This window comes from Coturnix japonica, chromosome 19, assembly GCF_001577835.2.
Source record: "Coturnix japonica isolate 7356 chromosome 19, Coturnix japonica 2.1, whole genome shotgun sequence".
NCBI classification, from domain to species: Eukaryota; Metazoa; Chordata; class Aves; order Galliformes; family Phasianidae; genus Coturnix; species Coturnix japonica.
Window position 1 is genome coordinate 2,269,736 of NC_029534.1, and position 13,879 is coordinate 2,283,614.

Consider the following 13,879-nt stretch of genomic DNA (forward strand, 5'->3'; position numbering starts at 1 on the left):
TAGTCGTCTTGATTGCCTTACAGTGACTTACCCATAGACCTTGTGAAACAGCCCTAACTTCCTGCAGGCCAGAGCTGCTCCACTGCTCAGCTCACATGCACTTAAATGGACAAGGAGGGCTGAGCTGCTCTAACAAACTATTTGTGCACTGTCACACACTGGCAGGTCCCTTCTCTCTCTGTTAGAGCAGCAATTGCTGCAGCTTCATCCAGAAGGAGGAAAGGAGCAGCAATGAGAGCAGCCAAAGCCATTTTGACATTGTGACCTGTCAGTCTCAACTAATGTAAAAAAGCGTCATTAAACACCATAAGTGAAAAGTGCTGCAACGCGTTCCCGTTGTTGCCACAATTAAGTGATTATTCTTGCTTTTAAGGAATGTTGCTAAGCCTCCTGTAATCCCACTACTTTATTAACTAATTAGTTTTGTGAGGTTTTCTTTAGGAGCAGTTATGGCTCAAAAGTCTCAGGAGCTTATAAATGCTTCCCAGGTGGCAGCTGCCTTTAGAGCTGGCACAGCTCTGCACTGAGCTGCGTTCATTGCTGGGCTGTAGTTAATCCAGGTGCCTCCCGAGGCTGCAGCTGCTCCAGTAACCCATTCTCACTGTAGCCTCTAGGAATAAATGCAGCTGCCTCCCCACAGCCTGCATTCATAGCCCAGCTATTGTCCTTTTCAGCCCTAAAAGGGGTGAGATTTGCCTTGTGCTCTTCTGGGACATACAAAATGGAATGGACTATGACAGCTGTGATAAAGCACATGCATCCTCTTCAAGTGAGCTGGGCTTTGTGAGGGTGTATCAAGGTTATAGTCTGATGGACACGTAACAAATGGGAGATAATGAACCAGAATGGAAACAGGCAAATTATACCAGGATGGACGTTGTGTATGTAGATTTTATTGTCACCTAGTTCAAACTGCAGGGCTGGGTAGCTTTAAAGTAGTGAATCACCAAACAAGGATGGTGAGGTCAACTTCAAGCAGCAATCCTCATAGGCAGCGTCCACTATCTTCTTTGCTCAGTATCTAATACAAACATGAAATAAGGAAATGCAGCTCTGCCCTTTGCCTCCTGGATTCCATGGATCTGATAAGCAGAGCTCGTGTATGAACTGCACGAGTTCCTGGATGCAGCTGTAAGAGAAAAATCAGGCTTCTCCCTGCTGCCTTTACATTCTTTAGAGCAAAGCAGCTGCCTGGGAAGGAGCAGTAGCACTAAGCAGACTTTGGGTGACACTGGAGGACTGTGCATAAACTGAAGTCAGCAACGCTGCTGCAATTCTTGCTGCCCTAAAGCACAAACACTCACCACCGTGCACAGAAACATTTCCTGACTGTACAAGAAATGCATTTTGAAGTACAGCTCAGGCTGTGCATCTTTGTCACCAGGTCTTTGCATCAGTTTGTCACCAGATGTACAAATACTGTGAGGAAAAAAGCACTAAGTGCCACTTTCTTAGCCAGTAATTAGCACTTGGCTTGAGTGTTTGTTCCATCTTCCATCTCCACACGTTAAAAGTCACAGAGTGTGAAACTGCCATCGCTCCCTTTGCACAAATGGGAGGGAATGGAGCTGGAATTGCTCACCTAAGCGCAGTGATTCACTGGAGCCCTTCTGGCTCCCTCAGATCAGTGTCACGTGCTGAGGATGCACTGCTCAGCCTGCGGGTGGCAGCCGTCATATTCCTGCAGGTGGGGGTTGTCCAGGTCACCTCTGTCGCTGTGCTGTGCTGAGCCCTGATGGCCCCAAGGGGGGCCGCTGCTTCTCACACACACGCAGTGGCTTCCCCTCGAGCCAGGCCTGTACAGCTTCCGGGGCACGCCAGTCCAGTCTCTGTTCACTCCCCCACTAAGAATGGAGAATTTAAGTAAATTACAATTCAAACACCCAATTCAGAGCCATGAAATGCTTCTGAAGAATACAGAATCACACATGTGCTGAGACAGACTTTGCTCCCAACATCCCACTGCCTTCTGATGCTGACTATCAGCTGAAACCTGTGGCTTGAACTTGGTTTTACCAGCGCAGCTACAGGCTCTGACCCACCCGAGAGCAACCAACTTCTGCTGTTTCTATTAAGGGAAAAGGAATCGTGGCTGTATGTAGCACAAAGTGCCTAATGGAAAAATGCTTTTTTTGGGGTAGCTAATAGCTCACAGATGAGTTCCTGTTGTCTTCTGTGAATGGTGATATTGAGAACTAGGGCAAAAGCAAAGAAAAAATAAAGGTCTCCAAGTATTTCACAGTGTCTCTTTATGGGCCAAGTCCCGTCTGTTCCCCTACCTACTGTCTTTTATTAAGCCTGTAAACTCGTACATGAGAGACTGTCACATAACACCCAGTCTGCAAACAAGCTCATTCTCACATAGGAGCACAAACAAGGTGCACAATGCTGGCATGCCTTACCCAAACATCTTCCAGAGCACTCTGACACGATTTCAGCTTTAAACAAAGCAGTCCCTAATCCAAGAGAGGCACACAACTAAATAGGATAAGTAGGAAACGGCTGCTCAAAGATCAAACTTATTTTTGTGAGGTTTAAAGTGAGAACTCCCCCTCTGCTGCCTCCCACTGGAAGGCAGTGACCATCCCAGCGTGCTCCTGCAGGCTGTATGGAGGCTATCAGCTATGGCTGAACCAGCAGAGGGAATTAATTCACACAGCAACAGCTAAACCTGGTACAGTTAAGGAAGGTGTTGGTGGTGCTCCTGGTGGGCTGGTTTAAGGCACAGCCTCAAGAATGCAGACAGAAGGGACCATGTCTGCTCACATAGAAGAGCAGAAATGCCCAACTCCTCCTGTATGACCACAGGAAAGCAGCACTTACCTCTGCCTGGAGCACCAGAATCGGCTGCCCTTGGCAGAGCTCCACTCAGAGTTGCAGGGTGGAAACTGCTCCTTCCATCTATCGCTTTCTGCTTTGAACTTCAGGCCTTCCTCGATTGCAGCCTCAGCCTGCCTTAAGGCCTCTGTCGGTGCCCCATTTTCATCATAGAATCTGCCCACCAGCTTCCCTTGGAGAGAAGAAGATCAATTAAGTCTGCATTATTTCCAGCATGTAACGCTCAGCTCCATGTTCCACTCAGCATCCACAATAACACACATGGCAGCTACCTACCCACATAGGCGTAGTTGGCGCTGTAGAAGGACAGCCAGCTCTGGATGCTGAGCATCTCTGCTGGTGTCAATGCAGACACATCATCCACCAGGCCTGACGGGGTGAAGTCTCCAGTTGCAAACGCTCTGCTGGCATCTCTTCCTATGGCAGACAAAGGGCTCGTCACCCATAAGGCTCCATAAGGCCCCAGGGGACCCCACCACCCTGACAGCCCTGGGGACCCAGAGCTTTGCAGGGCTGAATAGTTCAGACCCCAGGGAGCCACTCAGAGCCCCCTCAGCACCTCAGGCTCCAGAATCACAGGATGACCCGGGTTGGAAGGGACCTCAAGGATCATGTAGTTCCAACCCCCTGCCTGGCAGGGCCACCAAACATACACCTTTACTAGATCAGGTTGCCCAGGAGACCCTATAGACCCCATAGAGACCCTATAGACCCCATAGAGACCCTATAGACCCCATAGGTAGCCACAGAGACCCCATAGACCCCATCAATCCCCATAGAGACCCCATAGATCCCCATAGAGACCCCATAGATCAGGTTGCCCACGGCCCCGTCCAACCTGGCCTTGAACACCTCCAAGGACGGGGCATCCACAACCTCCCTGGGCAGCCTGTTCCAGGGCCTCACCACTCTCCTAGTGAAGAACTTCCCCCTGACATCCAACCTAAATCTTCCCTCTTTTAACTTAAAACCATTTCCCCGTGTCCTTCTATTGTCAGCCCTTTCCAAGAGTTTACTCCCCTCCTGGCAGTAAGACACCCGGCCCACTCACCTGCCAGGCCGCTGTAGGCCCCTCCAGGGCCGTAGTGCCTGCGGCCGGGCTGCACATCGAAGACACGACCCAGAATGGCGACGTAGATCCCGGGTTCCCCCTTTAACCCTCGGTACCGGCCCAGCTCGGCAGCGCTCAGCAGTCGGTCCCGGGGCTGCAGCCATGAGCGGGGATCGAACCCGGGTCCCAGCATCCACGCGGCACCAAGGCACAGCACAGACACCGCTACCGCACCCCGCCGCATGGCGCCGCCGCTTTGTTTATTTTTTACGACGTTTTCGCGACAGCGCAGCGCCGCGCTTAACGGCAGCGTGGCGGCAGAGTTGTCACGCGTACAGTTCCGCGCTGCTTTACGGCGAGCGTCGTAAAAAGTAAAGGGCGGGGTTTTGCGGCGCCGGGTGTCGCTTTACGGCAGTGTGGTGCGGCCGCCGCCGGCCGGGCGCTGACAGGTGCGGGCGGGAGGGAAGCTGCTGAGTAAGGCGGGTCGGGAGGAGACAGAAGGGAGGGGGAGGAGGAACGAGGAGGAAGGAGAAGCAGCCCTGAGGTGTCCGGCCACAGCCACACGCTCATGGGGACGGCGGTGAGTCACAGCAGCGAGGAAGAGGAGGAGGAGGCGGCCGAGGAAGGCATGGAGCCGGCTCAGCACGGAGATCCCTTCCCGGCCGCTCCGCTGCCGCCCGTCGAGGTGCTGCTGGAGCAGGCCCGGCTCAGAGAGGCCACGGCCCGACTGAGGGAAACGGCGCTGCCGGAATCGTTGGTGTCGAGACATCACGGAGCGTTGGTGAGATGGTTGGAGGAGAGGATGAGCCGGGGGGACGAGGCCGTGAGTCTGGAGCAGTTCTGCGAGGTGCTGGAGAGCGTGTCCAGGATGAACGCGGGGTCCCGCGGGGAGAGCGAGGAGGTGAGTGAGAACGGAGCGAGAGCGGGGACACGAGCCGGCACCGCCCGGCAACCGAGGCCCGGAAGGGGCAGAGAGAGGAATGGGAGCGGCTGGTATAGAATGACAGGATGAGCCGGGTTGGAAGGGACCTCAATCATGTAGATCCAACCCCCTGCCTGGCAGGGCCACCAAACATACACCTTTACTAGATCAGGTTGCACAGGAGACCCCATAGATCCCCACAGAGACCCCATAGATCAGGTTGCCCAGGGCCCCGTCCAACCTGGCCTTGAACACCTCCAAGGACGGGGCATCCACAATCTCCCTGTGCAGCCTGTTCCAGGGCCTCACCACTCTCCTAGTAAAGAACTTCCCCCTAACATCCAACCTAAATCTTCCCTCTTTTAACTTAAAACCATTTCCCCGTGTCCTGCTATTGTCAGCCTCGGTGGTAGGAGGGAGCGTGGTTTCCCTTCAGTCCTGCAGAGGAATACAGGGAGCTGGAACCCAGAGCACCAAACTGTAGTGCTACTCATTGTGCCCTGTTCTAGAGCTGGACTCCAGAATGCCCCGTTGGGAATCCAGCTACTGAAGGAAGATTCAGCTACTGAAGGAAGCAGCTGTGTCCAAAGCTGTTTCCTCAGGCAGTGCCTGGGCCTTCCTGGTGTCTCCCTTCAGCCTTTCTATGGCTCCCAAGTGGCAGGATAACTGGGGAAGCTGACCTTTGAGTTGCATGTGTGCTCCTAGAAATGAGTCAGTGCTGACATAGTAACCGACCGCTGGGAGCCGGGAGGAGGTTGGTGCTGTCAGACAGGCCGTGTGTTGGTTCCAGGCTGCTTCTCACAGCTGGCTGAAATGCTGCCTCTGAATTTACCCTTAGGATCATTAAGGCTGGAGAATACCTCTAAAATCACTGAGCCCGACCATCAACCCATCCCCACTGTGCTCACTAACCTCAGTGCCACGTCCAATTCCTTCCCAAGAGCCAATAACCGACACTTCTTAACCTCTCACAAGTCAGAGAGCGATATCAGTACACTGGGATTCTCACTGTTAATACAAGAGACTGAGTTTTTAGGCTAAAGCAATACTTAGGGGGTTACATTTCACGTCTTCCTCTGCATGACAGGAAGTTTATTTTGCACATTCTAGGAAATGAGGAAAAAGCGTGTCATAGGGTTTGTGCTGGGATGGGGGTGTGGTCACAGCTCAGCTGTGCTGCTGCCATGTGGGGATGTTGGGATGTGTGTGGAAATCCCTCATTCATTGTTTCTGCAGCTGGATGGAGGATGGTGGGTGTCCAGGATCTGCTTTCTGAGATTGAAGTGTTTGTAGGTGACGGGGCAGAAGGTTTCTACTTCTTGACATCTAAAGAGTTCTGCCTGGCACAGATTTAAGTTCTCATCTCCCATTAAGTTTTTCTGCTCTCAGGCCGGGGAACACATTTGTTAAATGCTTTGTAGGCAAAAGGAACCTCTGGCTATTGGCTGGTTACATGAATCCTTTCTTAAGGTTGGTACCGCCCTGTGCACAGCAGTATGGCAGAGCAGTGGAAACTGCCAATGCTTCATGCTCAAATAGCACTGAAGTTACACTGAGCAGACAGAAATAGTTGTAGACTTTTGGGGTTGGTGAGATTGTAGATCTGCTGAGGTCAGAGGAAGGGTTTAAAAAGGAAAGCTGCATTAACATGCAAAGGAAGCGTCAATGTGGTAATCTCTTTGTGCATGCAGGTGTCAGATGTTGGCTTAGAGCAGTGCTTGGCAGCCCCAGCCTCATCCCATGCAATGTTGATTCTCACTGGTAGCATCCCACAGCTTCATGGGTTAGTGATTATACAGTGTGACCCCAGACAGGGGCAGGAGAAGTCACGTAGCTTGGTGCCAAGCTGTGCCTTCATTTGTTTTGGCACTGGATCTGTTTGTTAAAATGAATTCCCTCTATTGTCCTCGAGCAAAGGCCCAAGCTCTGCTTGGGGAGCTTCCCCTGCCCAGCACCTGCCATGTGTGCAGTGAGGAGCAGAACTCCAGCTGGGAGCTCACACATGGACCTGCTGAGCCCAGCTTCAGCTCCACACAACTGCCACCGCAGCTTCAGCCAACTCAGACGTCGTGCTTCAGCTCGGGTGCCTTCTGAGGACTTTGCTCTCATTCAGTGCTGTAATTATGCCACGGTTAATTGGCAGGTTATTTTCATCGAGTCATCTCAGATTGTTTCTCTGTAGGATATTGCTTTTATAATGGTACGTTTGGTTTGATAATCAGAACCAAACGTGTCTCGAGTGTGGGCTTCTTCCTGAGCTTTGTGCTTGTTGGGTATGTGGGCTGCTGGGTTTAGAGGCTTTTTTTAAATAAAGGAAATATCATCGGATCATAGAATGGTTGGAAGGAACCATTAAGCTCCCCTGCTATAGGGACACCTCCAATACACCACGTTGCTCACAGCCCCATCCAGCCTGGCTTTGGGTGCTTCCAGGGAGGGGGCATCCACAACCTCTGGGCAATAATAGCTAATAGCTAGTCTAGAAGTATGTAAAACCTGAAAGGTTTTGAATGGATGCAGTGTGAAATGGATGTGGCCCTAATTAGTAGTGCATTGTAATGCTTTTAGAACAAACTTGCCATTTAATGGAAGAGGGTTTTTCATGTTCTTTCACGAGCACTTTCTTTGCAGTCACAGATGTTGGGTGGATGGATTGTGCTGATTCACTGGTATGGATGATGTGCTGCCTCCACCTAAGCATAGCTATGGTTGGCTTTAATAGGAATGCAATGCAAATGCCTTGAAACCTGCTAAAGACTGCAGATTTTCAACCAGGCAATGCTTGCTGTTGTCATAAATTCAGTGCTGCAGCAAACAGACTTTTCTGATTTTGGTTTAATGGCATTGTGATGTTCCATTATAACTAAGGTTTTCATGAAATACATTGAAGCAGAGATGCTGAAATAAAGGTTCTTTTTTTTCCCCCCTCCTTGTCAGGCTTTTGCACAATTTGATGCTGAAGGAGATGGCACCGTAGATGTGGAGAATATGCTGGAGGCTCTGAAGAATTCCAGTGGAGCTAATCTTCAAGGGGAGCTGAGCCATGTCATCAGGCAACTGCAGGCGTGTTCACTTGTTCCAGGTATGGGAACAGCAGGGAAAAAATGGTTTCCCAAGTCCTGCCCTGTGTAAGGAGTGCTGCTTCAGTGTATTGCTTTGGTAGTGTTTTCAGTCCTAATATTCTCAAGCTTTTACTCCAAGCTGTTCTTACTGCCCCCCTGTAATGACGTTCAGCTAAAATACTTCAATAAGTGACTGATATTTTCTCTGTCTGGTTGTTATCCCCGTTTCGTTTTTCTCAGAGGCAGAACAAAGTTTCTTGCAGAGTTTTGGTAAAGCAGTCACAGTCTTATACTTCATAGCTAGAAGAATAAATCCTCTGCTGAGGCTGTTTGAAGTGATGAGTCACACACGTTGTTTAGGTCTTGGAATCTCACTGAAACTTATTTGGAATTTGATAGCTTTTATTTTGGAAAATGGTTTTTGGAATGTATGTTCTGGGATAAGGATCAGTTGCTGTCTTTTCTCCCAAGCTTTTAATGATAAGTGGCTAAAGGGGATTTGCCTTAGAGGATTGGACAAGAAGTGTTAGAACTGGCTAACAGATAAGCCATCAGGAAGTACGTAGGGAGTATTGTTTGATACATCTAAATGTGCTATGATACAGAATGCCACTGGAGCTGAAATCTCTTATGTAGATGGTGGAAAGCATTAGGCACCTCTTTGGGAATGATCCACAGGTGCCAATGGGAGATGCCTAGTGTAGCTCTAGGTGAGTGATGTGAGAACACCAGCTCTAGGCCAAGCAGGTCTGTTTCACCTTGATAGTGAAGATAAGAGTTTTGAACTTCTGGTCTACAAAGTATGCATAAGAACTAAGATACCTGGTGGTTGTTATGAGCTCTTTTGAACATCTCAAGTAACTGACAAGTTATTTGTTTGACCTTTCCACTGTCCTGCTGTAGTTACTTCATATGGTGGAATATAGTTCCAATATTGGCTCTTGTGCTTAATTAGCATTTATCTAATAACAAGGGGTAGAGGGGAACAGTGTGGACTCGGTCAAGTCAGGTGCTGCAATAAAGAAAGGAATAATGTCTCTTTCTAGGTTTTATAGATATATTTTCTGAATCTAAAGAGCGCCTTGGCCTTCATGCTTCAATGATCCTGAGGTTCTTGCACCGGAATCGAATTTCCAGTACCGCCATCCCATACCCAGTGCTGGAGTACTTCAACAACATCTGCATGATGCGGTCTTCTGTTCTGAAGGATTCCTTAGATCGACTTCTCCTAAAAGAGAAAGGTATGTTGTGGGTTTTTTTCCCCCTGTTTTTTTCCTTTCCAGAATGGCTGTATCACCACAGCTTGAAGGAGTGTTTCCAGACAAATGGAAATGCTTCCTTTAATCTTCGACAAGCGTGACTTTTAATAAAGTTGATCTTTATTGAAATGGACCAAGTTATTTAGGGAAATGGTTGGTTTTGTCTGTTCTCTAGCATAGCTGGATTAAGGTTTTCTACATCATATGTTACTTTCTCCCATTCTATACTTGGGCATAAAACTACTAAAGTAGTGATGGGACCAATAGGGGTAGGAGGCTGCTGGATGCAGTTAAGATTGGTATTTTCATACTTCAAGTGGTAGATTATGATTATTGTGACTTCATCTGCAGTGAAATTCTGTTGCACTTTTATTTTTTGTCAGGAACTCTTCTCCAGGAACTTTGTTCTGTGCCAACAAGTTAACTTACATGAGATTGTAATAAAAGTAAAGCAGTTTGTGAAAGTGAGCAAAAGAAGGAATGTTATTTCTTATTACTTCTTTTCCCCCAGAATACCCCAGTGACTTGAATGGTAACGAGGAGTCGGACAAGCTGAAGTCTGTCACAAAGTGCTATACTCATATAGAAACCTCATCCAATTCTGCTGATATTGACAAGATGACAAATGGGGAAACGACGTCCTTCTGGCAGTCTGACGGCAGTGCTCGCTCCCATTGGATACGGTGAGTGCCCCAGCAGTGTGCAGCTGAACCTCAGGTTTGTCAGTTCTTTGGTCTTACAGCCAGTGCAGGTGGAGGTCCTGGAATTACTGAGTGACAGGTGACTCTGTTTGAAAGCATGTATCGTGAAGCTTAACAGCCTAACGTGGCTTGTAAAGGCCGTGCATCTTTTGTATCGATGCGTGTGCTTCTTTAGCTAACTTTCCAACCCATGTTAGAGATGCTGTGATTAGTGCTGGAGTGGAAGTGCTTTGCCACCATGTAGGCAGTTATTGCTCCTTGGAACAAACGGTGATTTCTGGTAGTTGTAGAATCATAGAATGGTTTGGATTGGAAGGGACCTAGAGGATCTCATTCCAACCCCCTGCTGTGGGCAGGGACACCTCCCACTACACCAGGTTGCTCACTGCCCCATCTGGCATGGCCTTGAACTCCTCCAGGGAGGAGGCACCCACAGCCTCTCTGAGCAGCCTGTTCCAGTGTCTCACCACCCTCACAGTGAAGGATTGCTTCCTAATCTACCCTCTTCCAGTTTATAGCCATTACCCCTTGTTCTCTCCCTACGTGCCCTTGTAAAAATTCCGTCCCCAGCTTTCCTATAAAACTAGAAACTGGGTGAGGCTTTGCTAAAAGTGCAACTCTTGTTGAATCTTCTATTTCAATAAATATTTTTTTCATTGCTTTGCAGTTTAAAGATGAAACCAGATGTTGTTCTGAGACATCTGTCTATTGCGGTGGCAGCTAATGACCAGAGCTACATGCCACAGCAAGTGACAGTGGCAGTGGGAAGGAATGCCAGCAGTCTCCAGGAGGTCCGAGACGTTCACATTCCAAGCAATATCACTGGCTACGTAACACTGTTGGAAAACGCTAACATTAGTCAGATGTGTGAGTCAATAAAGATACCATTGGTATATTGTTCTGTTGCTTTTCTTGAAGGTGAAAGTTTGGGTAGGTCGTAGAGTGATGTGTTGCAATGTCAGTTATTAGAGCAGAAACTGTTGACCTTGCTGTTGAGGCAGATAAATTGTTCTAATTGTAGTTTAATTTCTAGTCTCTAAGAGAGTCTTTGAGTCCTTCTTTTGGTGTCTGTAACTGGGGTTAAGGGTTGAAGAGCTAGAATGATGAAAATGCAGCTTCAGCCTTTATGTTTGACGACATCAGGCAGTGTTAAAATATCTTTGCTTGCAGAGGGAAAGCATATGTTAGATAATGATATCTTAGCAGAGAAAACTGTATCTGGCAGGGTATTTTTTTTTGTATCTGAAGAGTCAGTCAGATGATTTTTGCAGAGCAGGTTTTATGCTGAGGATTTCTAAGCCGTGTTATTTTTAAGTCCGGTGGATCTGTGGTTGCTGCATCCTAAGCAACCAGAGAAAAAGCTGCTTCTTAAGATGGTTTAGGAAGCCTCAGAAGTTTTGTACCTTCACCTCAGATGCTTTTCAGTATGACAAAGTTTCACTGCCACAGAGGCAGGCCACAAGTATAGTTCCTCATAATAAGTAACTAAGAGAATGTTATCCTTACTTTATAATTCTACCCACTTTTATATGGAACTTTAAAAGCTTGCACTTAGGCTTTATTCATTTTCCTTACTTACCCCATCCTCTCCTGACCCAAAATACTTCCAATGTGTGGAAGTAAAAAGGTACAGTTAGTACTGCTAAAATAATAGGTAATCTCCTTCTAAGCTTGAACTTCTATAGGAAGCAGTGAATCACATAAGCCATTTCCAAAGCTGAATTTATGAAACGATAGAGTTCATAGTTACAAAGAAATGTACATGTTCTAGTCCTTATGTGAGAGTAATCTGCTATGTTTGCTCTGTTTTCTCTGCGTTGTTTTAAGTACTGGGATTCTTCTACGTCTCATCCAGGAGAAGAAATAGAAAAAATGTTGGGTTTTTTTTGTTTTGACAGATGTTCAGATAAACATCAAGCGTTGCCTTAGTGATGGATGTGACACTAGAATCCATGGACTCAGGGCAATTGGTTATCAAAGAGTTAAGAAGGTGGGCGTCTCAGTCTGCGATGCTTCAGCTATCTGGTATTGGTCTCTGCTGACCTCTCTGGTAACAGCTTCCATGGAAACCAATCCAGCCTTTGTTCACACTATATTACAAAATACTCAGTAAGTACCAAACTTCCTGGTTGTGTTTTTGTGGCTACTTCTAGTTTCTGTGAACCGATTTGCCTTGCGTAACTGGTTTCCACTCCCTCCATTAAGATATTTAAACGTCCTTTTATCTACCACGTTGCTTAAATTTTTATGTTTCACCTTCATCCTCTTGCACATACCAGAACAAATATCATTCTTGTACCGTATTGCAGCTAATCCAATTGTTAAGCCACAACTGACTGGACACCAAAAATTATGGGTTTTGCTTATCTTTGCCTTGTAATGTTTTCAGGGAGCCTAGAATTAAATAGCTCTCTCTTTTTTTAACTTCACTGATTATAAATGGGGGACAACTTCCACTTATGAATGGAGTTTAATTTAGCTTCTTTTTCACCAGTTTTGCTTCTGTAATGCCTTGCTGTTCATTGCAGGGGAATACAGTTGGCTGTATGCAATATTGCTGCAGATGCTTTGTGGTCATTGGCTGCTTTCTGTGTAACGTTTCCTTGTTTGACTGCCAAATGCTTCTGCCCGATGACTTGAAGGATTGGAATTGTAATAACATCTCTACACACCCATGTCAACTTTTATAGAGCTTAGTTAGCGTGATACCACCCTGTTTAAGAGCACCACTGTCATTAGCTAATGAATACTGTAGGCTGAAGTCCATTAATGCTATCTTTAATTGCAAACTTTTAAACTTTATATATGCTCATGTCTATTTGAGGAGTGTTCGTGGCTACTTGACTATAGTTCATCATTTCTACACAGTTTAGCTTTGCTAGAGCCGAAGGCCTGCAGTTTTGCTACAGTTTTGGTATTTATCTGCTCAAGACTTATGTTTCTAAAGAGGCCTGAAAAAAAAAAAGCATTCAAAAATAGCAGTGTTTGGAGTTCTGAAGTCAAAAACCAAACTTAGGTGGGCTTTGAATCCCAGTTTTCAGGGGTTATTACTTTATCTTAGGAAATTGAACAAAAAAAATAATGTTCAAATCATTTTGGAAGAGTTTTAAATCAGTTTTCCCCTTGCTAACAGGCTCTTGCTCGATTCTAGAACTACTTAAAGGTTATATTTAAACAGCAGGTTATTTCTGGTTCTGTCACAGACTTAATTCAAAGCACCTTGCTTTATTTCTCATTAAATCTGAGACTGATACTGATATTTCAAGGTTACTCCACAATAACTAAACTTTTCCCAGCTGCAGTGCAGTTCTGCTTTAACTTTGAACAGATTATCTGTGTAAATAGGTTCTTCCTGCATTCAGAAGCTACTTGTAGGGAGCTACTTCCAAAAAAACATGAAGAACTAAATGTCTGCTTTCTTTCATTGCCTGGTTTTCTGAAGTTCTGTTCCATCCCTCTTCCTAGGAGAGCCCTGCAGCACATGCCACCTCTGTCTCTGACACCAAGCTCTACAGATTTTTCCAACTTCTTGTCTCCAAATGTTTTGCAAGAAGTAGATAGCTTCCTCATAAGAATAACAAGGTGAGATCGTGTTTAATGTGTTCTGACCAACATGGAAAATGGTTTAGAAGAATCTGTTTAGCAAATGTCTGATTTCTTTCTTATCTGCTATTTTCTTTTTTTACTGTCTTGGAAACTTCAAAGGCATTGAGAAAGTGATGCCTTAGGTTTTGTGTGTGAGCATTATTTATTTAGAAGCTAAACATCTATCCTGCTGTCTTTTGGTTTTAAATGTAGTGTAATTTAATGTTAGGATGATCTGCAGTGACTTCAAATGGGGCTGGAGGGACTTTGATCAAGAAAAAAATTTCAGCTCCCGGTAATTGCAAAGGTCAAAGACTGCTTCTGATTGCATGGTCCTGTATGGTGACGAAGCAATCGTTAGCAGGACTGCTGATAATAGGGAAAAGGAAGTAGAGTTGAGATAGCTGTTGGCTGACAGTAGTTCAACTGGTGCGCCTTATTAGCCTGGGCCCTGATGTTAA

General features: G+C 46.6%; 2 protein-coding genes across 4 annotated transcripts in view; one reads left to right on the forward strand and one right to left on the reverse strand.

Annotated features, from left to right (window-relative positions):
• Window positions 1–871: 871 nt before the first annotated feature.
• Window positions 872–4,287, reverse strand: LOC107322506 (neuferricin). Its single transcript, XM_015880603.2, has 4 exons — window positions 3,890–4,287; window positions 3,115–3,255; window positions 2,824–3,010; window positions 872–1,844 (listed from the first exon to the last, which is right to left on the reverse strand). The coding sequence occupies exons 1-4, from the start codon at window positions 4,131–4,133 to the stop codon at window positions 1,631–1,633; spliced, it is 786 nt and encodes a 261-aa protein (XP_015736089.1). The 5' UTR covers window positions 4,134–4,287; the 3' UTR covers window positions 872–1,630.
• Window positions 4,288–4,317: 30 nt separating this feature from the next.
• ZZEF1 (zinc finger ZZ-type and EF-hand domain containing 1) overlaps window positions 4,318–13,879 on the forward strand; it is a 47,042-nt gene continuing 37,480 nt past the window's right edge. For 2 of the 3 annotated variants that reach the window (XM_015880598.2, XM_015880599.2), the window contains exons 1-7: window positions 4,318–4,790; window positions 7,749–7,893; window positions 8,920–9,114; window positions 9,644–9,815; window positions 10,501–10,700; window positions 11,732–11,942; window positions 13,299–13,415. In XM_015880598.2, the coding sequence (XP_015736084.1) occupies window positions 4,458–4,790; window positions 7,749–7,893; window positions 8,920–9,114; window positions 9,644–9,815; window positions 10,501–10,700; window positions 11,732–11,942; window positions 13,299–13,415 (1,373 nt within the window). In that variant the 5' untranslated portion in view covers window positions 4,318–4,457. Of the gene's footprint in view, window positions 4,791–5,483; window positions 5,566–7,748; window positions 7,894–8,919; window positions 9,115–9,643; window positions 9,816–10,500; window positions 10,701–11,731; window positions 11,943–13,298; window positions 13,416–13,879 lie in introns of those variants that run through there. The other variant, XM_032448456.1, reaches the window with a different exon arrangement.